The sequence below is a fragment of the Heliangelus exortis genome, chromosome 15 (genome assembly GCF_036169615.1).
Source record: "Heliangelus exortis chromosome 15, bHelExo1.hap1, whole genome shotgun sequence".
NCBI classification, from domain to species: domain Eukaryota; kingdom Metazoa; phylum Chordata; class Aves; order Apodiformes; family Trochilidae; genus Heliangelus; species Heliangelus exortis.
This window is the reverse complement of record NC_092436.1, coordinates 12,956,347-12,984,207: the sequence shown is the minus strand read 5'-3', so window position 1 is coordinate 12,984,207 and position 27,861 is coordinate 12,956,347. Positions and strand designations below refer to the sequence as shown.

The window sequence follows — 27,861 nt, the reverse complement described above, 5'->3', positions numbered from 1 at the left end:
GGCACCGCCCGGAAGCAGCCACGGGGCCCTGAGGGTGCTCCCCGGTACGGGTCGCGGTGCAGGGACACGATCGCGGCCCCGTTCCCCCGCGGCCCCTTTAAGGAGCCCCGGCCCCGGCCCCGGCCCCGGCCCCGGCCCCGGCCCCGGCCCCGGCCCCGGCCCCGGCCCCGGCCCCGGCCCCGGCCCCGGCCCCGGCCCCGGCCCCGGCCCCGGCCCCGGCCCCGGCCCCGGCCCCGGCCCCTCCGCTGTCGCGAGACTCGCCGCTCGGCCCCGCCCCGCGGCCGGGCAGCGGCGGGCCGAAGACTACACGCCCCATAAACCCCCGCGCCGGAGAACGGCCAATGGCGGCTCAGTCAGGGGGCGGCACCTCTCCGGCTGTCGGCCTATGGCGTTGCTCCTCGCTCCCGCGCGGGGCGGGGCGGATGCCCGCCCCCCGCCCCTGTCCCCCGGAAGTGATGTCACAGGCCCCATGTGAGCCGATTGCAACACATGCAGCGCGGAGAGGGGGAGCGCGAGCAGCCGGTGTCCGACGTCAGCGCCGCCGCCAGCCGCGCGCCGCCGGGGGGGACCGGGCCTGAGGTGAGGGCGGCGGCGGCAGCGGCGGCGGCGGGCGGGCGGCGGGGCCGGGCCGGGGCCGGGGTCTAACCGCTGTGTCTGTGCGCCCGCCCGCCGCAGGCCGCAGCCGCCGCAGCAGGAGGAGGAGGAGGAGGAGGAGGAGGAGGGAGAAGATGGCGGACGATCCCAGCGCTGCCGACCGCAACGTGGAGATCTGGAAGATCAAGAAGCTCATCAAGAGCCTGGAGGCGGCCCGCGGGTGAGCGCTGCGGCCTTCGCCGCCTCGGCGGGGAGGCGGGATGGGCCGGGGAGAGGAGGCCGACCCTGAAGCGGGGACGGGACAGGGGGGGGGGGGCGGGGGAGTGGGGGTCCTGGCCGGGGTGGGGAGCGGAGAATTGGGCTGCCGCCCGGGCTGGGGCTGCTGCCGCGGGGAAGGGGGAGGGCGAGGCGGAACTCCGGCCTGGCCACCGCTTCCCGGGCCCCGCTGCCCTTTTGTCTCACCGCGTGGTGAAGCGGCAGCGGGGAAGCTCAGGCTCGGAGAGGGACGCGGGTTTGGGGCTCGACGAAAGGTGCCGGCAGGGCCCTATGCCCGCCGGGACAACGGGGGAGGCTCAGCCGCAGCGGGGAAGCGTCACGGCGCTTCCCGTACGAGCAGAGAAGCGCTGCCGCCTGGCTCCCCCCCTGCCTCCGCCTGACTGCGGCCCCTCCGCTGTGCCCCCACCCCCCGAGCGGCGGAATTCCCCGTGGGGGTGTCTCAGGTGCCCGTCCCAGCTACGGAGGAGAGGGGACGCCAAGCCTGGGCTGGTTGCGGAACTCCTCCCGTCCCTCCCGGCCTCGCTGTGCCTTCCCCCTGGCCGCCCTTTGCCAGCTGGCACCGGGGAACGGCGGATTCCAGCCGGAGTAGACGGCTCCGCTGGCCCCGCTCAGGGCTGGGCTCCTCCCCAGGGAGCAGCTGGCAGGGGGTGAGGGCAGGGAGGCAGGGGCCTGGGCAGTGGTGACTGAATTCTTCACTGAATGGCACTTACTCGATCTTTCTTTTCACCTCCTAGTGAAAGTGTTTAATTCTATTTTCCTAAAAGCAAGGCTTTTTCTAAGTTTGGATAAATTTGAAATATCGTCCTTGTGCTTTGGATTTTTTTTTTCCCCTCTACTCCAGAAGTAAAACTGCTGGATGTTTCTTGCAGCCTGTCCCATGCCAGAGGTGACATGGTGCCTGTAACTGTGGGTAGCTCAGCAGTGGCTTGTTGCAGGGCTTGAGGAGCCACCTGGGCTTGAGTAATTGTAAGAACTATAGGTACCAAAGCTGGGAAATAGCAAACAAAGAGTGTATCTTGGTGTACAGTGCAATAAAATTAAAATTAAGGGTGACTTTTTAACTGCCCTGGTGGCTCCAGTTTTCTCAGGCTCATCTGAGCTTGTGTTCATCTTGCTGGGGCACTGCTGCCATCAGCATGTGGCCACCCAAAAGGCAGGTTGCCTTCGGGCAGCTTGTGTGAGCCAAGACCTTGTCTTTTTCTTCCCTTACTGCTCATGTATGTTCTTGTGTGCAGAGGAGGTGGGGGAAAGCACTGGGCTGAAAACTAACCCAGGCAGGAGGGGAAAGAAAAGGAGAACCCAAGCCATGATTCTCCTTCTGTTTTTTGTTATCTAACTTAGGATGTAGCTCTGCAGGAGATGGGACTGGGAAAAGGGAGTATGGGGCCAGAGTTTTCTTTCCCTGCAGCAGGGTGGACTTTGGCTGCTGATTGTTGAGCTGTGTCTTCACACGATGCTGGCAGCATGTGCAGGGAGGTCCCAGCAAACATAGGAACACATAAATGACTTCTGCCAGAAGTTAACAAGGGCTGGGGAGCTGCGGGCAGCTGCTGCAGCTCATGAAAACACCTCTTGGTCCCTGTGTCAGCACTGAGGTAGGAGAGGGCTTTGGAAATGTACAGTAAGCATTTTGGCTCTCCCTGATTCAAAATGTGTCAGCTTAAGCGTCTCTGCCTTTAGCCACAGCTCTGGTGTTGTTTGGAAGAGGTGAATGTTGCAGAGAACAAGATGAAAAGTGGTGTCTGGGAGCTTGCTAGAGGGCTGGCTTGGAGCAGGTGGCTGCTGGAATAGCAGCTTCTTGGGGATGCAGCCCAAGTGTCTCCACTCTTCCCCATCAGTGATCCCTGTCACAGCTTTACTGTGTGGTGAAGAAACTGTGGGTGCTATAGAATGTGTGCAGGAGGTTTAGCTGAGCTCTCTGGATCCAGCATATCTCCTAAATGTCGTGATACTGCCATTCCTGGATGTAATTATGGTTTTAAGCTCTGCCAGGGGAGGTTTAGGTTAGATATTATGAAAAAATTCTTTACAGAGAGGGTGGTCAGGCATTGGAATGGGCTGCCCAGGGAGGTGGTGGATTCTCCATCCCTGGAGGTTTTTAAAAAGAGACTGATTTGGCACTCAGTGCCATGGTCTGGGAACCATGGTGGTGGTGGATTAAGGATTGGACTTGATGATCTCAGAGGTCCTTTCCAACCCAGATGATTCTGTGGTTCTGTAATATGGGTGCTGGCTGCTAAACCACCACAGGTGTGCTGATTACTCGCAAAGGCATGTCGTGCTTCCAGAGCAGCATAGCTAAAATTATCCCAGGCTGTTCGGGTCCAGTAAGAGGAAGAGATGCTGCAGCTTTTGCCACCTGAAGTGTTAGGCTCCCCAGCACAAGACGCTTGAGGCAGTGGAACAGGATTTTCCGGCCTTTGGGAGAGTCATTTCCTCTTCCTGCCAAGTAGGAAGACCTGTTCTGGGGTGGGTTAGGGGGCAAAGCTTTTAAATAAGGTGATGTAGAGGGCCAGGGAGTCCTTGGCATCTCCAACCTTCCCTTACTCATGTCCTCCTCATAGTGACCCAGCAACAATGTCCCATTTTCATGTGCTGGTTGTTCCTGCAGTGGATCAAAGGGAGGAAGCTGGAGCTGGACATTCAGTTTGCCTGTGGCAGCTGGTGCACCTCTGCTGATATCCAACCATTTGGGTAAAATCTCAATATAATCTGCAGAACAGTACCAGCATGTTCAGTGAACCTGAGGAGTAAGGAAATGCTTTCGCTGTGTCTGGAATAGATGAGGCAAGTATTTGCTTGGAAAACCAAAGGGAAATATTCCAGCTTCAGCTTTACCTGCAGCTGATCAGCCAGCGTGGGTGAGTCTGATTCTCAAACTTGATGGTAACATCCCTGCAAGAATGTTCCGTGTTATTTTTCCAGCCCTGTTTAGGAAGGCTTTCTCACTGATCTCTGGATAGTAAAAATCCGGCAAATCAAAACAATGAAAAATAAATCTTAAAACCTCCAAACCCACCCTGCAGGGAGTTGGAGTTTTTGTCTGTATCTTGCTTCCCGAACTAGAAGTGTCTGTTATCTCCTCCTAAGCTCTTCCAAAGTTGAGTTGCAAACTGTCTGATACAGTACCAAAGTTAATTAGTTGATCTTTCTGATTTGGAGAGAGGGAAAGGGTGCGTAGCTGGTGTCTACAGAGAATGTGTGAGAGCAGATGGGGCTCAAGTCCTGTGCTACAGGCAATTAACTTTTCTAGCCAGAAGAAGATGAGAGTAAAAGGCTATGATAAGCAAGTTAAGCCCTTGTGAGAAGTTTAACCTTTTCATTCATCTCTGGTAGCTTCTGCTTCTCCCCTACAAAGAGGTTCTGCTTTCAGTTGACAGTTTTTGCATAGCAGACTCTTGATGAAAGACTGTGTCCCTCTAGAAGTTGCAAGCGTGGTTTTGCATGAGGATGTTGCAGCAGCTCAGGTCAAGAAGTGGTATTAGCCACTGTGTTTTCCCCTTTTCCCCTCCGTTAGGGCTTTTCTGCTGTTGCTTCATGCAGTTTTCCAGTGTCAGTGTTAAACTGACAATTCCTCTTTGTTCCTTGCAGTTCTGAATAGTTAGCAGAGCTGTGCTTTTTTTTTTTTTTTTTTTTTCCTTTGTCTTTTCTTTCTTTCTTTTCCTGCTAATCTAAGCTGTAAATGCTTGGCAAAATAGCATCAGCAACAACTAGCAGTCTCTGTGTGCAGGCTTAGGCCTGAGCTGCCACATCAGAATCACATTTGCATAATGGTAAAACCTTCAGGAACTTGCTCCCTTGAGACATCTCTCCTTCCAAAGGCAGGGCTACACTTCTGTAGCCCTTCTGAGTTATTTTTCTGGAACAGGGAAAGAGAAGGCTAAGAAGATGGTGTCTTTGAGGGCTTTGCCTGCAGGCAGAGCTAAGGCTGACAATGTAATGAAGAACATTTTCCAAATAAAGTATTTTGGAAGGTGATGGATGAACAGGGCAAATGTAGAAGCCAAGTCTGAACAGGTAACGTATTCTGATTGTAACTGGAAGAAATGTGTTGGTGGGAGAATGGGGAAATCTTGGGGTCTCCAGAGCAAAGTGATGCAGTTTCTTGCTAGGCTTTGGGTTCTGCCAAGATGAGACTTTCATATGTGGTATGGGAGAAACCAAATGTGAGACAAATAGCAAGTCACTGGCAAGGACAGAGGCCTTAAACTATGTGGGAATCCCTGCAAAATGAAGCATACTAGTTCAGCTTGAGGGTGGAAAAGCTAACTTGTTGCTTGGATGTAAATGAATTGCCCAGCTTGTGTTGCACAAAGCCTCATTTGTGACTGGATTCTCCTGCAGTCCATCTGGAGCATTGCTGGTCCTGGAGGAAGGGCTCAGCTTGGAAATCAAGGTGCTGCTGTTTCCCAGCCTCATGCAACAGGGTCAGGAGGCTGCTTGGGTGAAGGTGGGTGGTAGCCTGCACATATCCATGCCTTATTCTGGTGTGACCTGGGATGATGCTAGCAAGTAAGTTGGCAAGGCTGAGACTTGTCTGGGCAACCTGGTGGTTCTGGAGAACAAGATAATTTTGGTCTGTTCTGTTAGTGTGGTGGCTCTTTTCAAAAGTGACCTGAAAGCTCACCTTCATCTGGGTTAACATTGCAGCAGCCCTAGCTGTTGGGATGCATTTAGGGAATAACTGAGGTCACTTGCAAGTCATTATCCTTTACAGGTTCACCTTCCTGCTTTGTTTTGACCAAAGCTCTGGGAAACTGGTGGTGCTGGGGTTCCCTTGGTGCCCAGGTGAGCTGTGCTCTCAGGAGCTGGGCAGTGCAAATCCTTAGTCACTCCTGGGAGCATCTGCAGCACTTGACTGTGGATGGGCTGTTCTCCTGACAGATGGAGCTGCACAACTTCACTGCACTGAAGTTGCAGCTCTTGGAATAAGTATTGAGCAGTTGAATGTGCTGGAATAGTTGATTCTGGTGTGAACTCCTCTACTACATTATATAGGCATGTGAGATCCAGTACACCATATATAATGTGTCCTAGATGAGTATAACACCACCACCATGTCTAGGCAAGTACCAGTAGGAATATCTTATCTTTTAAGTGCTGGCCTATGTCATGAAGAGAATTTGCTGTGGTCTTTCATCTCTGTGACTGGTTTCTGGCTACTCTGCCAGAGATGTCTCTGGTCAGAGGCTCTCTCCAATGCTGGCAGTAGATCTCTTTCCATACCATCTTAATTGGAATCTAGTTGTCATGGCTGTGCCTTTGGTCTGGGCTCTGGCAAACAGTTTAACCTTTGATACAGGATTTGTCTTTGCAGAGCTGAAGTTTTTAGCTTAGGATGGTGGAGTATGATGGAGACTTGACCTGGGTGAGCTGGTTGATAGGTGAAAGGCAGTGCTGTGGCAAGGTACTTCTTGCCTTCCCAACTTGTGCTGTGTTAAATCATGTTTGCAGTGCTGGTATGTCAGGCTCTAGTGCCAGTTGTGGGGTAGCCTTGAAGATCTCTCCACAGCAAGCTGATGTCTCCAGTGGGCCTAGCTTTGCTAAAAGTCTTCTGCTGAAACCTGGCTGGGCAAGTGTTGGGGTAAATGGCTGTCCTTTATGGGGAATGTGAGACAGATGAGTAGGATGAGGACTGAAGAGTAGCATCTGCAGGGTGGCATGTGGAATTTATCTTAACTGGCAATGAATTTTCTGCTTTGGCTTTACCATCCATCATTACAGTGAGGAGCTTTGGAGGAAGAGGTTATAGTTTTAAGTTCATACCCAAACCAAACAGCTTCCTCAGCCCATTTGTCTCAAGGGTGGCTTCTAAAGGAGGGTTGTTGTGACACCCTATTAGTTGGTTGCTTCTGTCTAGTTGTTCTAAAACATTCCCTGGGCTTTCCCACCTGCCTGCTCTACCTGTACCATTTGAATTACAGCAACAATTAGGAAGTGCTGTTTGGAGAGTACACACTAGCAAGTGGCAGAAAATGACCTGATCTGGGAGAATGGTTACATGTCAGACCAGAATTTCAGTAAGCATTTTATAGCCTTTGGTAGTTAGGCAGCCTGATACTCTCTTTTACAACTGTGTGAATCATTAGTGAGCAGTATTATTCATACACAGATCATCATTGACACAGAGTTAATGAATGAGCCCCTGACTGCTGAAGAGAAATGACGTGGGAGAGGATGGGAATGAGCACCTCAAAAGAGGACAGACTTTTTTTGGCTTTGTGGCAAATGGAATTTCCCCCCCCCCCCTCCTATGTTTGCTCCCTATTCCCTTGTAGCTCTGAGGCATTAACATCTTAACAAGCAAATCTGGATTTGTCGCTTCAGTCCCTCAGTGTACATCTTGTACCCAACCGGCCCATTAGCATAATGCAACAAGTCTTTTTAACTTGGAGCATTAATAATTGGAGAGGGAGGAGGGGGAGCAGGGGAGCTGTGGCAAAACTGAGCCTCTCAGTGAGTCACAAATGTCTGAAGTGCAGAAATGTCTGTTCCACTTACCAGTAATTGGGCATCCAGGCTTTCTGCATGAGGTCAGATGCAGCCAATAAGGCCTATTCAAAACATGCCTACACAGTGTGTTTTGGGATGTGTTGCCTTTGATCCAAAGATTTCAGAGTGGTATGGATTTGCCTTCCCTGTGTGGTGTGCTGTGTCCATGGGTTCTGGTTCAGTGCTCTTAGGCAATACAGGATGAAGTCAGGATCTGCTCCTGGAGCAGCAGAACTGATGTTGTACCTGGGTGCTGGATGGTGTCCCAGCACCAACCAACCGCAGTTTCGGAGCTGTCCGCAGCTGGGGACAGGAGGAAGCATGGAGCTGCTGATGTTGACCTTAGTGCAGGTAGCATGTCCTGGACCAATGGGCAAGGGCTCGCTGTCACCTGGGCCAGGTGAGACCTGGCCAAATTCTCTGCTCTGTGGAGAAACAGAAGTCTGTGACCTGATTCTTCCTTCACCTCCTCTGTCCCGGCGGAGCATGCATGCTGAGCTCGGGAGACAGGACCTGGCAATGGGCCAGCCTCTGCTGAGGGGGAATACACTACCTTGCCTGACCCTTGGGGAGGCTCTCAGCCTTGCGTTGGCTGAAGCAGCCATCTGCTGCCTCCCTGTGGGAAGCTCTCTTTTGCTGCCCAAGCAGGGGGTGCACTGGGGGGGAGCTGGCTTACTTCTCTCCTTCATGGTGCATTCTGGCTTGGTGCTTCTCTAGCTTGCTTGCACTTAGTAAGCTTGCTTGGCATCTGGAGGCTTTTCCTCTTGGAGAAGGTCAGTGGGGTAGGGTTAGAGGGCAGAATACCTTTGTAGGAGTGACTTAATGATCGTGTTTGAGCTGCTTCTGGCTACCCGGAGTGCTTTTTGTATATAGTCTTCCTCTAATGCTGGCAGATGCAAGCAAAGATTCCTGTCTGGGGCTCTGGGACATAACTGCAGTGGAGAGCTTGGCATTGTGTGAGCCATGGTGGCAATAGCTGCATGGCCTCACGCTGTGCAGCTAAGTGACTGTCCTTTGTCTATGGTGGAGGTGGCATTCAAAGGCTGAGCAGGGAATTAGCTATCAGGAGTGCTTCTTTGATGCAGAAGGGGGGCTTGCTTTCTCTATTTAATGCTTATGCTTAGAAGTAATCTTGAGGAAAGAATTACTTGGATCTCCTGGCTCTGCGATCCTCCCTCCATATCCACCCAGCCTCCATCTTGTGCTTTTTCTGTGCTTCTATAATGGGACTGGACCCAGAGAGGTCATACCTGCCTTACTGAAGCCACCAGTTCCTAGGAAAAAGTATCTTCATACACATCTTTAGATGTCTTGGAAACCACTGAGAAACAATTTGTATTTGCGTCACCTTTTAGTAGATGACCCAGAGTTCTGGTATATGCTGTGGTATATTCAGTGCCTCCAAGGTGGGGATGGTGAGATTCTTGTTGAAACGATGCTGTAAAAACTATTGCCAACAGCATGACTTACAGCTCAACGTTCCATTAAACTTCAAAGGAGCTAAGGGTACTTGCCTTTGTGGTGTGTGCTCTGGGTATCAGCGCAGCGCTTCTGCTCAAGCTGTTCTTTGAGTCCATCATCTGAACAGGGTGTGGGAATTCATCTGTTTCTAATAGAGACCTCAAAAAAAGTTGTTGCTTCTTCAAGCAGCAGTTAGGTTGAGGCATATTGGCTGTGTTTGTTGCAAAACATTCAGCTGGTGTTCTTGCAGGCAATCAGCCTTTGGGAAGGGTTCCACATGACATTGCTCAGAAGTACTGAAGGGATCCTGGGCTCTTAAGATTGTCTCTGCACTTTCCTAGCAGGCTGATGGGATTTCCAGGAAAAGTTATGTAGCTTTTGCATCTGCTGTTGTCTCTGTAGATTTGGTGTCTCAAGTGAACTTCAGCCACTTCTTATTTGATGAAGGCTTTTTCTTATTAAAATATATCAAGTCTTAAAGGGCACAGCCATGGCCAGCTTATGCACTTCACACCCATAACTCTTAAGTTTTAAGAGCTGATACATAGGACTTCCCTCTGGCAAGGTCACACAGGGGTGTTGCACACAGGGCTTATATGAACAGGAAGTGTCTGTAATTCATAAAGAGAACCCAAACCAGGCATTTTGCACTTCAATCAACACTTCTGCTCAGATGCAGGATGAAAAAACCCTCAAATGCTCTTTACTCACCTCGCTGCTTGTGTGGACTGTGCTCTGGGCATTGTCCTTTGCTAGGGTGCCCTGGGTCTGCAGCACTGTGTGAGTCTTGCTTCAGAAGTAGTGCCCCTGGACCTTTGGTGACCTTCTGCCTTGGATTACACAGATACTGCTGACATCCATCTTGCAGCTGGCTGTGGGCCTGTTGGTGACGGAACCAGTCTGGCCATTGTATAACTTCAGTGGTCTTGGCTGGCTGGGTGGCTTGGGCTCCTCTATACTATACATGTGATGCCTGCCCAGTAATTTGCTGTCTTCTTGGATGGAGACCAAGGGATGTTACCTTGGGAAAGTAACATTGCTTGAAGTGATGTGTGGCAACAGTTATTTCATAGAAAGCTTCCTGGCTGTGGTATGTGGTTAAGATCAGATAATCTCAAAGCTGTTTACCTGTCTCTGGCAGTCACATACAGACTTTGTGCTGCCCTTGGTTCCTAAGGGAGAGCAAGATGTTCATGAAGCTGGTGTAAAAATAAGCTCATTTTGAGTAACAGAGAATCATTGACCTTCCTTGCCGAGTCTCCATGTTACACAGCGGGCAATTAGTGTAATATATTTCATTGTGGAACAATAACAGCTCAGCTACTGCTTGTCAAGTCTCCTCTGATACCAGAGTACAGGCCAGTAAGTGCTATTTATACAGCATGTCTGCTAAATTAATGCTCTCCCTTGCCCCAAATGTAAAAGCGTGTACCCCAAATTCCAAGAGACAGGTTGAGTTGACTGTTCTCCTCAGTCTTCTGGTGGGGATTGCTCGTCTGCCAAGTCAAGGTTGGTGCTTGATGTTATAATGTGGCCATGCAGGTAGGTGTTTTACTGACATGACACTGTGTCACATGGTGGGAATCTTGTAGAATATCACTTGACCTGTTTCTAGTTTTTGCTGAAAGTCTAAGGATCTGCTCAGATGTTCTGACAGCCAAAAGATGAGAAACCAAATTCCTGTAGGTGAAGGTGGCTACCCAGGACAGGAGCCTCAGCTGCCAGCTGTAATGAAAACCATCCTGGGGTTTTAATTGGCAGGTCGTTTCCAACTTGACACACTGTGCTTTGTGCACTTGCCTTTTCTTGTGGTGGCTTCCTCGTGCTGAGCAGTGCAACACGTATGCAGTGGGCACCGTGCCTGGTGCCAAACGTGGCTTGGGGCTGGCACAGCCACGCAGCTGGTGTGGGTATCCTCTCTGATATCCCTCTGACAAGAACCCAGTGGTTCTCTTCAGTCTGCAATGCCACAGCTGTTGGATGGCACCTCTTGAGCAGTGCAGGGAGATCTTGCAGGGAAAATGAGCTGCTTGGGTGCCATAGTACCTGCTTGCTGGAACAGTGGCAAAACACTGGCTTTTCAGGGCTAGGTTAGCAGTGACTTGGCACTGCACACACTGCAGCTTGCTGTGATAATTTGCTAACATTTGCTCTTATGTCTGTCTGTGACTGGGGAGGCTTTTTGTTTTGTGGTACAGTTGTTTGAAATTCAAACTGTAGAAACATTAATGTTTTAATAATGGAGCAGGCTGTCCTTCTCACAAACCTCCATTTTTAAAGAACTTGCTGTCTCGAGAGCAAAATCTGCTTGTTTTTTATTCCCTTGCTCCCCTAAGCAGTGCTGTGGCAGGTTGTAGGAGCAAGGTTGGAGCCTACCTGCAGTGGTTTAGGAGCAAAGTTCAAGCCCTGATCGTTTATCCTAGAGATACCCAGTGCTGGTACCCCCCCAGGCCTCTCTAAATCTGAGGTAATTGCCAGTTACTGCTGGGGCTACACAGTGTGTACCATAGTACTCAGGCAGAGAAGGGTTTCTACCTTTCCAAAGGTTGCCCCTATGTTTCTCTGAAGCATGTGGACCTTTAATGCTTTTAATTGTTTTCTCCTCTCCAGTCCCTGGTGCAGCAGCACACATTGTGCTGTGATCTGGGATGCTGGTTTCTTACAAAACAAAGCAAACCTCTGTGAGCATTTTAGGTCTTCATCCGTGTACTTGTGTTACTCTGGCAGCTGTTTGGCTGTGCTTCTCAGCTCAGGGACAGCAACTGTCTTGAACTGCTTAAAACTTCCTGGCTCGGTTCAGGCTGAAAGCATTAGCTGCCAGCTGATCAAGTGTAATTTGTCTAGGGTGCGCTAAAACCAGGGAGGAGAACCTCTTGGCCATACTGTGTGTGGAATTGGGGATCCCGCTGAGCAGAATGGGATCTGGAGGGCTTTGGGTCCAACCTTCCCCAGGGAGCAGTGAGCATGATACAGGGAAGAACTGGCTCATTGCATGTTCAATCCCAAGCTGTCAGTGCAAGCACTGACCTTAATCTAGATTGATTACTTAATTGTTCACTGTAACAATTCTGTAATGAAGTTCTGTCTGGCGGTCTGCTCGCTGTGGTTGGCAATGGTCTCCCAGGCAGCAAATGTCCCATCTGCTTCACATGTGGTGGAGTCTGTAGGTTTAGAGGTCTGTTTGGAAATGCCCCTTTTGGGAGGGGTCAGCATGATTTCCCATGTGCCATTACCAAGGTGTTCTAGAACCCAGCACACAGCTCATCTGGCAGCTGCAGAGGAGGAGGAGCCATGGGAATTTGAAGGAATACCTGTTGTCCTTTTCAGGTGCAGAGGCTGCTGAGTTGGGTAGGAAACCTGGATGTGGTGTTGCTATGCAGAGTAGCTGCTTGTTTCCTAAGTGTTTTTGAACTGCAGTTTTCTTACAAACTGATTGCTACATTTTCATAGAATCACAGACTGGTTTGCGTTGGACCTTAAAGATTATCCAGTTCCAATTTCCCTGCATGGGCAGGGGTACCTCGCACCAGACCAGGTTGCTCCAAGCCCCATCCAGCCTGGCCTTGGACACTGCCAGGGATGGGACAGCCACAGCTTCTCTGGGCAACCTGGGCCAGGGGCTCAGCACCCTCAGAGCAAAGAATTTTCTTCTTTCTTTTGCTTTGTCTCATTGAGGTAAATCTAAGAGATGCAACCACACGTTTTCAGACCTTGGTGTCCTGCAGTATGGTCAGGTTCAGGTGTAAGCTTGCTCTGAGAGGGTGAAAACTGCACTTCTGCATTAGGATAACAAGAACCTTAGTGGTCTGCAAGGGACTTTTACAGCATCCTGGGCATGCGTGCAGATCTGCTTCAGCTGGTGTCTTGCTGGTGTGTCAACCTCTCTGGGACATGATCTAATTTAGTGATCCAGTCCTGACCCATGTGCTTGTTTAAGGAGGAGGGAAATGAGCAGAGAGTGCTGACTGCTGCCTTCAATTAGCAGCTGCCTAATGAACTGCTTGGCTGGGTGGGGTGGCAGCAGCAGCAGCATGCAGCAGGGGCTGCTTCCCTTGGTGTGCTGGGTGCCTGGGGATATGGTGTGACAAGCAGACTGGCTCCTTGTGCTCCCAGCAGCCTGGGCTGCTGGGAGGTGCTGCTGTTGCTCCTGTGGCCAGCTGCTCCCCTGCTTTTTTTGCTGGATGCTACAGGAATTGGTTAGTGGCCAAAATAGCTTTGCCTGAGTAAATAGTAGCAAAAGCACATCAAACCTGAGCAATGCACTTGATGTTGGTAATGGAAGGTGCTTTTGGATATAAATCGAGGCTGGAATTTGCTAAAGGGTTGGACCAAGAACAGTGCTGTGCTGTATTAAGCTAGTTTAGAGAGTTAAATAAGGGGGATCATATAATCTAAGAGGCCCTTTTCATTTATTTGTTTGCAGTAATAATTCAGTAATAAATCAGGAGGCCTTGAAGTCCACTGTGTTACCTTGGGTAGGATGCTTTGGGCAGGGTGTTGCTAAGGAATAGTGATTTGACTGGCACTCATGACTCTTCCAGATAAGATGCTGTGTGTGATATAAATACTCACCAGTTGGGATGAGCCCTTCAAGGTGTGGCTCTGGTACCATCACAGTACACCTGGCCAGTGGCTCTGCTCATGCCTACAGCCACCTGGCCAGGGTTTCTGGAGCACTGAGAAGTATCATGAGGCCAGGGGTTGGAATTTCAAGGGCTGGCTTACATTAAAAACTAAAGGTACCTTTACAAGTGCTTTTTTCACTGAAGAATTGGTCTTCGGAGAGCACACCTGATGTCCTTGCTATTCCTACCTCCTTCCCTAGCTCTTTGCCTGCTCTTTCCCCTCTAGCTTCAGTAAAGGAAAAATTATGTGGAATTTCATAGCAGAAGAGGCATGAAGTGCTCCAGAGGCATATACCTGTCCCCCCTGGCCCATCGGGATGCCCATAGCTGGTGCAGCACCTTAGGTGTGACCTGCAGAGCTTTCTAATTTCCAGGCGGTCTGAGAATTTCCCAGCAAGAACCAAGCTGTGTGAGCTTACTTCAAGAGTGCTACTTTCTCAAGAGTTCTCAAGAGTTCCAACTTTTCTCAAGTTGGTTTCATTCTGATAATCCTCTTGCTCAGAGGGGCCTGCTGGGAATGAGAGGCCATTATATCTCCCCTAAGGCTCATGCCAGTCACTGGGGTAGCAAACTGCTTTAATTGAGTGGTACATGGAGTGTTCTTGGCTAGTGTGACCTGGAAGTCTGATAACTGTCAGCATGGCTCAAAGCTCCTTCTGGGAATAATGTGTGCAAATGTCTCTTTGCAACTTTCTTGATTAGTACACATGGGGATCTTGGATAGTAAAACCAATTACTTGTCTTTAAGGTCAAGGATTTATTTGACCTACCAGCAACTATTTCAACTTGGCCTGAATTGAAGGTCTTTGGAAGAGGGCTGTACAACTTCTGTAAAGAGGTTAATGAAGTGATGCTTTTTAAACTATTTCCCTGCTGTCTCTCTAGCCCAAACACTTCAGGCAGGACGCTAGTGCATGACAAGCTCAAAAAGCAGCAGGCAGGTACTACTTTAGGCTTGTCAGACCCTTTTTTTTTTTTCTCTTTCCTTTTTAATGACTGAGAAGCACTTTGTTGGTGCTCTGACTCTGAATCCTGAGTAGAGGATTTTTCACAGAGCTTAGCTGGCTTGCCCTCAAGAGGGCTAGAGGACACAGTGAGGTACTTGATTTTTATGCTATTACTCTTAACATGAAGTATGAGGTCTGGGTTGAATTTGAGACAATGCAGAAGCAGCACTTCAGCCATCTGGGATTCCTCAATGGCAAATGGGGAGGTACCTGCTGGAAGGCAGGCAGGAGCTTCTCCAGTTCTTAATTTGGCTTTAGAGAAGCTACTTTGGGGATTAAAACCTCTTCAGGATTCACCGCAAAGTGTAGGAAAAACTGAACATTAGTTTGGGGTTTTTTATTCCATTTAACTTAATCCAGTTAGTGATTTGTGGGGTCTTCTGACTCTGCCTGGGGTTGGTGTTTCTCATCTTGAAGGCTTGTGTTGAGGCACACTTTATTTGAAGTAGCTGCAAGAGCTGGTGAGCTTCTCTATAAAGCAAAGTGATAGCAAGAAAGTAGAAAAGAATAAATGCTGCAAAAGGATCCCCCAGTTGAGTTTTCTGCCTTCATCGGAGGAAAGCAATGTGTTAAACCAGCACTTGGCCTGGCTAGTACTCCAGCTGTCTGAGAACAAATGGAATGGGCTTAAAAAATGACATGAAAGCATGTGTGGCTGTGTTGTGGGAAGTGATCTCTGCTGAGGGCTGCTTACATGCCTTTAGCTTGCAGCCGTAAGCCTGTATGTATGTTCATTTTTTCCAGAGTGATATCCCAGGTAAAATGAGCAGCTTTTAGAGGACTTGTGTGGTAGTGGCTAACCTGAATACTTGGTTATGGAGTCAAATCCTCGGGAGAGCCTGTTTTGGTTCATTTCTTCTCCCATTATTGTCCCATCAGAAGGGGACTTAACCGATAAGTGAAACATCTGTGGGGCAGGATGGGGGATGGTAGAGACAGCTGTGTGGGGATATGGTACAAATCCACTCTTTGCTTTGGCTGTTGGCTGCTCACAACCCTTCTTTTTTTCCTTTCTCAGCAATGGTACCAGCATGATATCCTTGATCATTCCCCCCAAAGACCAGATCTCACGAGTGGCAAAAATGTTAGCGGATGAGTTTGGCACCGCCTCCAACATCAAATCTCGAGTGAATCGCCTTTCAGTGCTGGGAGCCATTACATCTGTACAGCAAAGACTGAAACTCTATAACAAAGGTAACTTCTAGCTTGTATGGATGCTGGCAAACTTCCCTTACTTGGGAGCAGCCTTAAGTTCCTGCACTATGCAATTTTCTGCTAATGAAATCTGTTGGCCTGTGCTGCTGTTTTGCAGTGAAATTCCAGGTATGTTGCCCACGGATGACTGCTTCAGGGGTAGATCTTGGGGCTAGAACAGTAAGGTAGTCCTTGCCTTTAATAAACTAGATTAGTATTTTGTTCATAACAGTGTTGACTCTTCTGAGCTTGGCCAGCTCTAAGAGCTGTTCCACAGGAGTTGATTTGCATTAAACTAGCAGGTTTCCATCAATCAGAAGCTTATGCATGCCTTATGCAGCTATCGTTGTTTTGAGACGTAATAGAACCAGGCCATCTAAAATGAGTACTGGGAAAGTGTTCATCCCTATTGTCTTTAGTGCCCTTCATCAAGATGATTGGTCTACAAGTGATGGTGTAAGAACTAGGAAAGCTTTAGGGGGATGTTCAGATTTTACTGGATTCTAGGAACTTGCAGGCTCATGGGTTTAACAGAAAGATAGATGTTCTTCCACCTCTGTTGCAAGTCTTTACCTCATTGTTGCCTGTAGCTCCCAGCTGTTCAGGATAGGTGCACTATTAGTTTGTTTTTCATTGTAGAGATCTGGGAGGGAATGGGATGGGGGAAATGGAAAGTTAAAATCTTGGGAAATGTATTGTCAACTCTGCCTTAAGTCTCGGCGTACTGGTTAGTTCTGATGTGTACAGCTTGTGATTTTTCTCACTGATCTAAAATGGCATTGTGTACTTTGTAGTACCTCCAAATGGTCTGGTTGTTTACTGTGGAACAATTGTGACAGAAGAAGGAAAAGAGAAGAAAGTCAACATTGACTTTGAACCTTTCAAACCAATCAATACGTCGCTGTATTTGTGTGACAACAAATTCCACACAGAGGTAAGAAGTCTCCGATTGCCTGATGGTCTTTCAGTAGTCAAAGTCAAGCTGCTTTGCTAGACTCAGTGGAACAGTCCTTGGTGTGCTTGGGTCCACAGGCTGTAGAACAGCAGGCTTTAATTAAGACTGATTAATGCTGATGAAGCCACTGGATGGCTTATGACTGGGTAATGTTCAGAAATGTGTGTTATTTGCTGGAAGCAGCTGAGATGCTATCCAGCTCCTACTATAGCTGACTTTATGACCCAGCTAGCAGCTGCTGAGTTTGTGTAACCCACAGCCATAAGCTTTGTTCTGTACCTGGAGGCAGTTCTGGGTTTTTTTTTCATAACTTCAGAAGTTCAGAGATCTTATTCCAAGCCAGGCCTTAAAGTAATGCCAAGATAATATTTGTACTGCCAGTCTTGATACCAGATGTGTCAAATGAGACCCTTGATGGAGAACTGGCATGTGCCTGGTCTCTGGGGTAAAGTGGGATTGGTTTTATTCACTGGTAACTTATCTTAGCAAAGTGACTGGTTTGAGGCATATTTAAATTAACATGGATTACACTAGTCTTGGCTGCATGAAGTCAGTTTATTGCATCTAAGTCTCTTTTGGGTCTCTTGGCAGATGCAGAGGTCTCAGTATTTGCAGTAGATAACTGCCTGCCTTTCATGCCTGTGGTGTTCACCACAATAAATGTGTGAATTGAGACTTAATTGCTTATCAAACCCATGGGACATGGGCTTGACAAGACCTTCAGTGTTTTTGTTCAGTGTAGTTTTGCTTGTTTGCTTTGGTTTTTGGAGATCTGATCCATGATTGAATTTGAAAGGGTATGAAGAGTACAAGGGTTGGAGGTAGGAAAAGTATGAGTGGTGCGCAGGTGAGGTACATCCCTGCTACTGTCTCCATGCAAAGGATGAAATTCCAATACATCTTTGACCTGCCAGGAGTACCAAGGCTGTGCACAGGTCCAGCTCTTGAGCTCTGCTGAGCCTGTGTGTCCAATTGCAAGTGAAGGGTAAATGAGGAATTCAGGAGAGATCCAGAAGTGCAAAGCTGAGACAAGTATCTGTCTCTGCAGTTGATGGCAGTGGGTGGACATTGGTGCGATGCCTTCTGCCCTATCAAGAAAGGGATAATTTGGTCTTTGCTGCAGCTACTACCTCAGGGCACTAATTCAATACAAAAAAGTAACTGCTGTCTGGTGGACAGTTCCCAGGAGGCAGCTGTAAATACACTTCTGCTTCGGTGTAGTATTGCTCAGCAAGAGAGAGGCAATAACTTGAGAGGAATTTGTGGTAATTGCTACTACTGGTGATGTGATTACCTACAGCACCTTTTTCCATGGGCTGTTTGCTCTCCTGTGTCTTGAGTATGTGGTTATTTTACTTGGTATTGTATCACTGCAGAATCAGATCTAGCTGTAAAAAGCCTTACTTGAGCGATGACATGATGTGAGCACAGAAGTCTTGATTTGTCTCTCTTTTGGTTGTAGAGCCATGTTTTTAAACTGGTGTTTCCCCCCAACATACAACTATAACTCAACAGCTGGGCCATCTGACTCAGCACATCAATAGATTTCCTGTGCTAGTGTGGGCATGGCAAGGAGCAGAAAAAGGACTTGATCTTTACTTTTTGGCTGATGTTGCAAAGGAGACAACTCAGCCTGGTCTGAAGGAACAGGCTAAAAGCAATAGTCCCTTTTTTGTGCTGGATAGGTCAAATCATGGAATTGCTGACATAGCATTAGTGAAGAGCAAACTGAAAGAATCGCTGATCATTGGGTAGTTTATTAAAATAAGAGGGAATCAAGAACATCAGGGCTGTAGTCATCTGCTGCCTGGCAAGAGTAGCTGATAAGATTTCCTCTAGATATTTTATTGCCTATGTGAAACTGAAGTAACTTCCCAAGAGGGATATAAACCCTGATGTGTGTCTGAAGGGTAGGATTTATAATGACTTATTTTGATACCTTGGCTCGAGCATTCATTCCAGTCACATGATTTGCTTGGCTCTGTCCCACTTAAATAGATTGCAATGTAATATGCCACTTCCTCCTCTCATTCAGCCCACTGCTGAGGAATTAATATAGAATATTTATTTTGGCCAGTAGGATCCATTAAACCTTAGTGTCTGTTTCTTCTAAGCTTGAAAGCTGTAGACTTGGTTGTGTGGATTTTGGATAAAGATGAGTTATGGTTTTTAGCCTTTCCATTCAGCCCAGTAATCAAGCTGGCAGGCGTACAGGCAATTAAAGGTCCTGTGCAGCAGACCCATGCCATCACTCTTGCAGCATTAAACTGGTGGCTTTAAGCCATCTGGTTTCTGACAGGTTCTCCATCCTGCTGATGTAGTTTTGTCATCCAGAAAGAGGATTTTTGCCATTACTTTTATTTGGCATGTATAAGTGGAGTGTGCATGCTGCATGTGCCCCTCAGGCTGCCCTTGGTGGGAAAGTAGCCAACAGATTTCCTTGAGAAATGAGTGTAGAGTTTGTGTCCCACACCACCAGAGCCAGGACTGAGGAGGGAAATGGACAAAAGGAACTCAAACACCCTGATACTAAGCAGTACTTTAGTTAAGTCACCTTCAATGATGTTACAGGATTAATTTAACTGCCTTCTTTAAGGGGAGAAAAATTGAAGAATACCTTTATTTTCCGGCAGAAATATTATGGCTGTCTTCTCAATAGCCATTTATGCACAGGACAATTATTGCCTCTGTTATTTAATTCTGCTTTGTAAGGCTCAACTTGTTACAGCCACTGTGGATTTCATCATTCTACCTTGGGATATTTTGAAGTCAGCAGGTGCATCAAACCAGTATTTGTGGCAGTTGGCAAGTTGAAAGTGGGTCTGTATTGGTGCTTGGTGGTACCAGGCTGACTGAGCAGTGAGCTAAGTAAGCTCTGCTTTCTTGGCTGGAATGCTTGGAAAATTACTCTTCCTGTTTTTCCATCCAGAAAGGTGATGCAGCCTCGCAGAGTTGTGATCTGTTTCACTTAAGACTTAGGGTTTTGCCATTACACCTGCCTGTGACAACATGTGTTGAACTGGTAGTGCTGTGAAAATAGTTATCAAGCTGAAACATGAGTTTTCTTACTGCTCTTGGCACCATTGTGTGAGATAGTAACAAGGGGTTTTCTCAGCTCCCAAATCTCCTGCTCTTCCTCCAGTTTATTTGTAAAAACAGCACTGGAGCACCTATGAAACTAAAATTTCTTAAGGTTTATTGTTTCTGGTAGCCTTTCTGAACCAAGGTGCTTAACAAACTGGTTCTTACTGCTGACATGGTTCTCTGTTCCAGGCTCTGACGGCGCTGCTTTCTGATGACAGCAAGTTTGGCTTTATTGTAATAGATGGTAGTGGTGCACTCTTTGGAACTCTTCAAGGAAACACAAGAGAAGTCCTGCACAAATTCACTGTGGATCTTCCAAAGAAGCATGGTAACATGCTAGTTTCTCTGGACTGTTTGCAGCAGAAAGTTGGGGGGAGGAGGTGTGAGGGAAGAAGAAAGGAACATGGCCTGTTAGTATTTACTAGCACAAGTAGTAATGCCACTTGGTAGTGTCCGTAAAGGCACTTGGCTCCAGTTATAGATAGGGCCATGCACTAATAATCTTCCTGAAATGGAATGACTCCCAAACACATTTGTTCTCTCCTAAAGGTAGAGGAGGTCAGTCTGCCTTGCGTTTTGCTCGTTTGAGAATGGAGAAACGACACAACTATGTAAGGAAGGTGGCAGAGACGGCTGTGCAGCTCTTCATTTCTGGTGACAAGGTGAATGTGGCTGGTCTTGTTTTAGCTGGATCAGCTGACTTCAAAACTGAATTAAGTCAATCTGATATGTTTGATCAGGTGAGTGACCTCTTCTGAGCAAAGCCCAAATGTTTAAGGTGTCAGTAGTAATGTGGTGATATTAGTAGTAGCTCTGGTATAAGATGCATCGCAAGAGGACTAACCTTAGTGTCTTAAGTGATTTTATCTAAAATGAAAATCTGTTATGCTACAGAGCTCTTCCTCTCCTAATACCTCCTGCAAGGTTACAAGATTTCTTAGTAACAGAGCTAATAAGAAATCCACCCTCCCTGGTTTGGAACTGACATTCCTATTCTTGGTGTTCCCAAATCTAAAGCAGAAGCTTTATTGGAATTAAACTCCACTAAACCTAATCTCTGTCTGCATTGCCTAAAAATTGTACTTCAATATTAAGTATTCAAAGTTGCCTCTGACTCAGAACAACTGCTTGCAAGTGAAGCAAAATAGATTAATGCTGTGACTCTTGCCAGGTACTTATTCTGGAGGCATTATGAAGTAGTCTTGTGGCAGTGCTGTGTAATAAACTTTTTCATGTCTCCTCATTTTCTTGTTCAGCGGTTGCAATCCAAAGTGCTCAAACTAGTTGACATTTCATATGGAGGAGAAAATGGATTCAATCAAGCAATTGAGCTGTCAACTGAGGTCCTCTCCAATGTGAAATTCATTCAAGAGAAGAAGCTAATAGGTATGTGGCTACCTGCTCAAGTATGTTTGACTGAATATCCTGATCTTGATTCTGACCTCCTGGTAATGCCTTTGTGTGCTGCCTCAGCCCTGCAATGCTTTCCAGCTTGGGCAGAGCCTTACTTGTAGTGATTCCTTCTGTTACTTGGACACCTTCTCAAATGGTACAGGCGATAATGAGACTTGAATGAGTGGGGCTTTTTTTGTTTAGTTTCTTTCCCGCACCAGACTTCTCAGATCTCTGTTTTATCTTTTAATTTGAGCTCCCCTTTATTTCAGGCCTTCTAAATTACATGCTTGGAGTTGTTACCAAATCTCTGGTTTGTTCAGCAGCATTGCAGTCTCCTTTTCCAGTTTCTTCATGCATTCAAATCATTGTTAAAAATCCATGTGTCACAGTCAGCATTCATGACAGCTCTCTGTATCCCTGGCTGCAGGACGATACTTCGATGAAATCAGTCAGGACACAGGGAAGTACTGTTTTGGTGTTGAAGATACACTAAAAGCTTTGGAAATGGGAGCAGTAGAGATCCTGATAGTCTATGAAAATCTGGATATAATGAGATACGTTCTGCACTGCCAAGGCACGGAAGGTAGGTAGTGCTTTGAGACTGGAAGATCTGTGTGAGTGACCAGCTGAATATGACCCAGCATGTGGCCAAAAGCATACTGGCTTGTATCAGCCATAGTGTGGTCACCAGGGCCAGGGCAGGCAACATCCCCTGTGCTGGGCTTTGGTGAGGCTGCACCTCAAATTCTGGGATCACTTTTGGCCTCTCAGGACAAGATGGACATTAAAGGATTGGAAGGTGTCCACAGAAGGGTAGTGGAGCTGGGGAAGGGTCTGGAGCACAAGGAGAAGGGTCTGGAGAACTTTAAGGAGTGACTGTGGGACCTGGGGGTATTCAGCCTGGAAATAAGGAGACTGAGATGGAGACCTTGATCCCTGCAACTCCCTGAAAGGAGGCTGGAGCTGGGGGTGGGGGGTGTTGGGCTCTTCCCCCAGGGAACAGGTAGATAGGACAAGAGGAAGTGGCCTCAGGTCAGGCCAGGAGGGGTTTAGATTGAATATTAGATTAAACACTGGCACAGTCTGCCCAGGGAGGTCACTGCCTCACCATCCCTGGAGGGCTTTCAAAGCCTTTTAGATGTGATGAGAGCCATGGTTTAGCACTGGACTTGTTAGAGTTGGGTTAATGGTTGGACGTGATGATCTGAAAGATCTTTTCCAACTAGAACAATTCTGTGATCAGACCCTTGGTGCTGTAATTGCTGGCTGCTCTCAGTCTGTTGCTGTCTTTAACCTCTGTCTGGTAGTCTTATCTGACCTGATGTTTTTTTTTTACCTCTTCCTTCTCAGAGGAGAAGATCCTGTATTTGACACCAGAGCAAGAGAAGGATAAATCCCACTTCACAGATAAAGAGGTATTTCAGCATTGGTGCTTGCAGACTTATTCTATTCTCTTACTCTATATTACTGCTTACTCTATATGCCCTGGTGCAGCATTCTGATTATTTGCACTTATTGTCACAAACATATGAGCACAATGACCTTTCTGGCACTCAGATATGACCAAGACTGTAGCCTATGGCTCTTCTGTTCATAGAGGACATAACCCCTGGCGTAAGACTTGCTTTTCTCCAGTCCTCCCTGCTGCCAGTTCCAAGGTTGTGTAAATAATTTGAAGTGACAGGCAATATGGGGTCTCTGACAACCATCTGCTAAGAAGAGTTTGATAGGCACCATGAAATATGCAGGCTAAGGTCCCAAACCTTTACTCCCTGCTTATTGTGCACCGATTTTGTCAATACAAAATAGCTGTGAGGCTAGAAATTACCACACAGATTTAAGTGCAGGGAGTGGTTGCTTCCTCGTGTATTTGAAACGTGGATTTATCATTCTCTGCCTAATGATTTCTTGCCAGTACAGGTCAGAAAACCTTGATGGGGCAGGGGTTCTGTTACTATTTTATGCAGTCTTCCTATGTATTATTTCGTCAGGTCTGCCAGTGGCATTTCTAGCTGCTTGCCCTCCTGGTGGGGTAATTGCTAATTCCTTCTGTGCACAGAGGGTGTACAGTGTTATTGGCATAGAAACACTGCATCACTGGAGATAATCACTTGAGCTTTTACTTAGAAAACTCTGCTTTTTGCTCCTTTATTTGCTCCTAGTATTTCCTAGAGTAAACAGCACTTAGGTGAATGACTGTGAGTTTGTGGGATATAAAGCAAATCTAAAGAAACAGTCAAAACTAGGAGTGGAGCATGAAAGGACAGTCGAGCAGACAAAAAAGAAGATATTTTCTGTCCTGCTTCTGCACTAACTTCTGTAGTCCAGAGGCCCAAAACAAGGCCTGTCAATACTTAATTTCTTGGCACCAGGAGCCTTCTGCTGGTGCCAGCACTTGTCTGATAGGAGTGTGTCAGGAATTCCCACCACCAGGACCTGGCAAGTGTGTCAGGCTACTCCAGACTGCCCAGCATGAAGGCTGGTGTCTCAGTCTTAGGACTGAAAAGACAGTGGTGATGTTTAAGCCAAAGACAACTTTTTATGTGAATTTTCTTAATACCTAACACCTAACATTTTTTTTTATTACAAATTTCCCCACTCAAATGTCTACATAGACTGGCCAGGAACATGAACTGATAGAAAGTATGCCCCTTCTGGAGTGGTTTGCAAACAACTACAAGAAATTTGGAGCAACATTGGAAATTGTTACAGACAAATCACAGGAAGGATCCCAATTTGTGAAAGGATTTGGAGGAATTGGAGGTAAGTGGCAAGACAAAAAACAATGTTTTTTATTTTTAATGGTTGTTGATAATCTGATACCAACACAAAATGAAAGATAAGCACAATAATCTTGTCTTAGTCACAATAACAGTTTAAGAAACTATCATGTTTGTCAGGCGTTTCCAGGTGAACTCAGTCCTTGTTCAGCAAGATGATGCTGCATGTTAGGCAGTTGTCACCTCAGGCTCTCTTCCTTGGATCATTTTGTCCTTTGGGGTGCTCAGAGTTGGGACTGTCCTTTTTTCCAGCTGCTGAATTTCTGAAGGGCTGTGAACTTTTCTCTGTCTCTGCACAGTTACTGTTTTGTGAGAGCCCTTGCCTTGCTGTGTACAAGTGGTGCGTGACAAACACCAGCCTGGTTTCTGAAGCAGTTGGATATTTGTAACTCGTCTCTCGGAACTTGTACTTTGCTCCCTGGTCTCCCACTGCTTTTCAAAATAAAGCTATTTTTAGCCTAACTTGGACAAATGAGGCTTCTGAAATCCTTCAGGCTTTATCTCAGGCTCACTGACCAGTTTCAGCCATGTCTGGGCAAGATGCAGGTTGCTCATGAGCTTTGGGCTGTCAAAATCCATTAACAGGGTAGAGCAAAACCACCTGCCATACATCTTGTTCTCTCCCCAGATGAGGGATCCCAAGACAAAGCTGCTGCTTGTTTGCTGATAAAGCAGCTGTTGCTATTTACTGTGTTTAGGTTGATGGGTGTAATACAGAGATGAGTGTCTTTCTAGGGGGCAGACAACACCAGTTGGAAGGAAATAAGCTTAAATTGTTCAGCGACACTAGGAGCAACAGGTTTCCAGGGTTTGTGATTCCAGAAGTCCTTCCTGTCCTGCCAGATCTAGCCTCTTTGGTGGGATACTCCTTGCCACTGTGCTTCAGCCCCTGTAGTCTTAAAAGGAAATGTTCCTTGAATACCCTTCACCCAAGTAAATGCTTCCAGGAAGGTTGGGGTGGGAAGAGTTCAGGAAGACAGACATTAAGTGCTGCTTTTGCTCCACTGGAAGAGTTAGGTCAGTGCCAGTGCCAGCTGCCTTCTGATACATTGGGTAGGCTTCCATCTGAGCAGTTAGGCTGGGACATGCCATCTGCTATGGGGATTTTTTTTTTTTTTTTTGAGGTGCAGTCCTAGAACATGCTTATTTTTTCTAGAAGAAAGCTGCTCTGTGCTGGACAGGTAAGTGTTCCATCTGCCAGGGAATTCTGTCAGGCTGCAAGGTGGATATGACTCTTTTGGACTGCATGTCTTCTGGGCAGTCACCAGCTTGAGCGATACAAGTGCTACATTGTCTTCTGAAAACTGAAATGAGAAACTTTTGATGTGCAGGCAGGGCTCAGTAAACTGCTTAAAAATCCTTTCTGGCTCTTTGAAGAAGAAGCTAAACAGTGTTGTTTTTACCAGGTATCTTGCGGTACCGAGTGGACTTCCAGGGAATGGAATACCAAGGAGGAGACGATGAATTTTTTGACCTTGATGACTACTAGGTAGTCGACCTGGGTCCGGCAAAATGTGCCTCGCCCCTCCAGCATCCAACCCAAGGAGCAAACTCATGGTGGAAAACACAACAGATCCCTGCCTTAGAATTGGAACATTTCCAGAACTTGATCCACAAGCATTGGATATAAAAAAAAAAAAAAAAAAAAAAAAAAAAAGCAAAACCATACACTTTGATTTGTCATAGTGTCAGTACAGCAGCAAACTACTAAGTTCCTATATGCCACTTTGGACTAATTTAAAAAAAATCCCAGTTTTTACTTTTACTCAATGGTGAAATTGGTTGCTCTTGTATTTTATGAAAATGATTTTTTTAACCTTCATGATACATTAACTGCTGTAAACCTCTTCCTTCAAAAATTAATAGAAATAAGATCCTACTGGTTTGTTTCTTTTTACTTTGGAGAAATCAATTGCTGCATTTTGCAGCAACATGACCCATTTACATGGCATTCTCAGCTTAGACTGCAGAAGAAGAAATGCAATGAAATCAGAGCCATTCATTCTCTTCAAAAGAATGAGAAGGCACTTACCTAGAGTGCTGGCTTATAATGTGTGGCTTGCAAATTCAGATGGTTTGAGGAGGCTTACCAGCCAAACGTGCTTTAATCTATTTGCAGAAGCACTGCTCTTACAAACTAGGAAATGCACTTCATTGATTGCAATGAAAATGCTGCTGATGTCTTGGGCTTAATTTGGATTTGAGCAGTGCAGCCTTCAGGATGATTTATTTTTTTTTCCAGTCTTTACAGAAATAAACATATGGTTTAAGTGAAGTAAGGTACACTGCTTTGTTTTGTCCCTCAATTTGTTTGGGTTTTTTGAGTTTTTGCTTTAGGACTGCGTAAGGTTTCCTTGATTATGTGAATCTGAACCCACCGTTCTTGAATGGAAGCGGGTATTTTACAGGAATAATTAGTAAAGGGAGTCCTTGCCAGAAACCCTAGTACTGGTGAGTTTGGAGCATTTGATACTAAATACATTGAACATTGGCACAACCCACTGGGGATATCCTCCATCTCCCAGCACTAAGGTAGTCTGGTGGATTGGTTCACAAATGTCCTGTAAACCTGATGCTGAACTCACTCGCTCTTTCATGGGTTAAAACTTGTTGCATCAAGACTCCAGAAAGCTTTTTGTCTGGCCTATTATACAGATGAAAATGGCAAAGGGTTTTTCAGATGGTCTGGCAGGCAGAAGATGAAGTGAACATTAGCTCGAGATAATGCACAAGTCTTGTTTCTTTTTGGGATGTTCCTGGGGTCTCTGACATGGTGGTGCCTGGTAGCTCTGTCACTCTGGGTGCATCAATTAGAAGCAGCTTCTGTTCCAAGCTGCATACCTGCCTATTTTTTTTCTCCAATAATCCTGTTTCACTTGAATGGAAAGGGCGAGCTTGTCCTACAACTTCTGCCACACCATTCTTTGAGGTCCAAAATTACTGTCATTGTGAGCAATATGATTGGTAACCCTGGTGTCTGACCTGGCAGGTGGCTTTGCTGTTATTTTCACATCAAAGCTGGAATCTCACAGAAGGTGTGACTGGGTCTGCTGTAGATTTGCACAAACCCAGGTTTGAGCACATGTGCGGCTTTCGCAGTGGTATGTTCTGGATTTTGCCATTGTAAATGGGTCTAATGTGACATGACAAGACCAGAGAAATTGGATGTAAATTTACATTTTTGAATATACTGCTTGTTGTTTCACATGATACATTAGGGTATGCAGCTCCTTTTTTGTAGTTTTTATTTTTACTATTTAAGTTTGGAAATGATGCCAAATTTTTGTATTTCTTTAATCAATGTGTTCTCTTCAGTGATATATATTGCATTATATATTGATGTGTATATCAATATATACTGATATGTATTACACTTACACATGCAAACACGTAAAACGGGGGTGAAAAATCCTAGCCTTCGCATTCTATATAGCCTCTGCAGAGAGATCCCGAGCAGTGATATCTTGGTGTTGTGATGTACAGAAATGGAGAAGAGTATTAAACCATATTTAAGAATATAGTACGGACTCCTGATTTATTTCCTTCAGTCCAGGAAAGCTTTACTCTCAGCTTGGTGCCAGCTCCAGGTCAGCGCTTGAGTTTTGAGGTGGCTCTTCTGTAATTGGTTTTGAGAACATCCTGTTGCTTCTTTAAGCTGTAGCAGAAATCCCAACTTGAGAAGAGGTGAAAATCTAATGACCCAAGTTGGAAGAAGCCTTTGCTCCCCTGCCTCTCAGTAGTCCAGATCAGACATCTGCTCACTGTGCAGGTCCTGTCTCAATGGCTTTCCTAGAGGGGACCTCAATCCCAAGATGGGAAGGAGTTACATAACAGACATCATTGATATAATGAATTTTAACTGCTGCTATCATCACCTTGCTTGGCAGTGACTCCACTAATGCTGAGCATCCAGCCCTGGGTAGCTGGTTGCTACAACTGTGCTCAGCAGTTGTAGCAGGCAGGGAGAGCATGGCTCAGCCTCCTTGGGGCTCAGGATA

General features: G+C 46.8%; 1 protein-coding gene across 1 annotated transcript; it reads left to right on the top strand.

Moving 5' to 3' along the window:
- Nucleotides 1-446: 446 nt before the first annotated feature.
- ETF1 (eukaryotic translation termination factor 1) lies at nucleotides 447-27,383 on the top strand. The gene is made up of 11 exons (XM_071758342.1): nucleotides 447-579; nucleotides 676-814; nucleotides 15,474-15,649; nucleotides 16,444-16,583; nucleotides 19,878-20,016; nucleotides 20,238-20,428; nucleotides 20,945-21,074; nucleotides 21,511-21,666; nucleotides 22,434-22,498; nucleotides 23,699-23,846; nucleotides 25,270-27,383. The coding sequence occupies exons 2-11, from the start codon at nucleotides 729-731 to the stop codon at nucleotides 25,350-25,352; spliced, it is 1,314 nt and encodes a 437-aa protein (XP_071614443.1). The 5' UTR covers nucleotides 447-579; nucleotides 676-728; the 3' UTR covers nucleotides 25,353-27,383.
- The last annotated feature ends 478 nt before the right edge of the window (nucleotides 27,384-27,861 follow it).

Coding starts and splice junctions, on each gene's coding strand:
- ETF1 (XM_071758342.1), top strand. CDS start 729: ATGGCGGACGATCCCAGCGCTGCCGACCGCAACGTGGAGATCTGGAAG. Junction 20,017..20,237: donor GGATCTTCCAAAGAAGCATG/GTAACATGCTAG, acceptor TCTCTCCTAAAG/GTAGAGGAGGTCAGTCTGCC. Junction 20,429..20,944: donor AATCTGATATGTTTGATCAG/GTGAGTGACCTC, acceptor TTTCTTGTTCAG/CGGTTGCAATCCAAAGTGCT.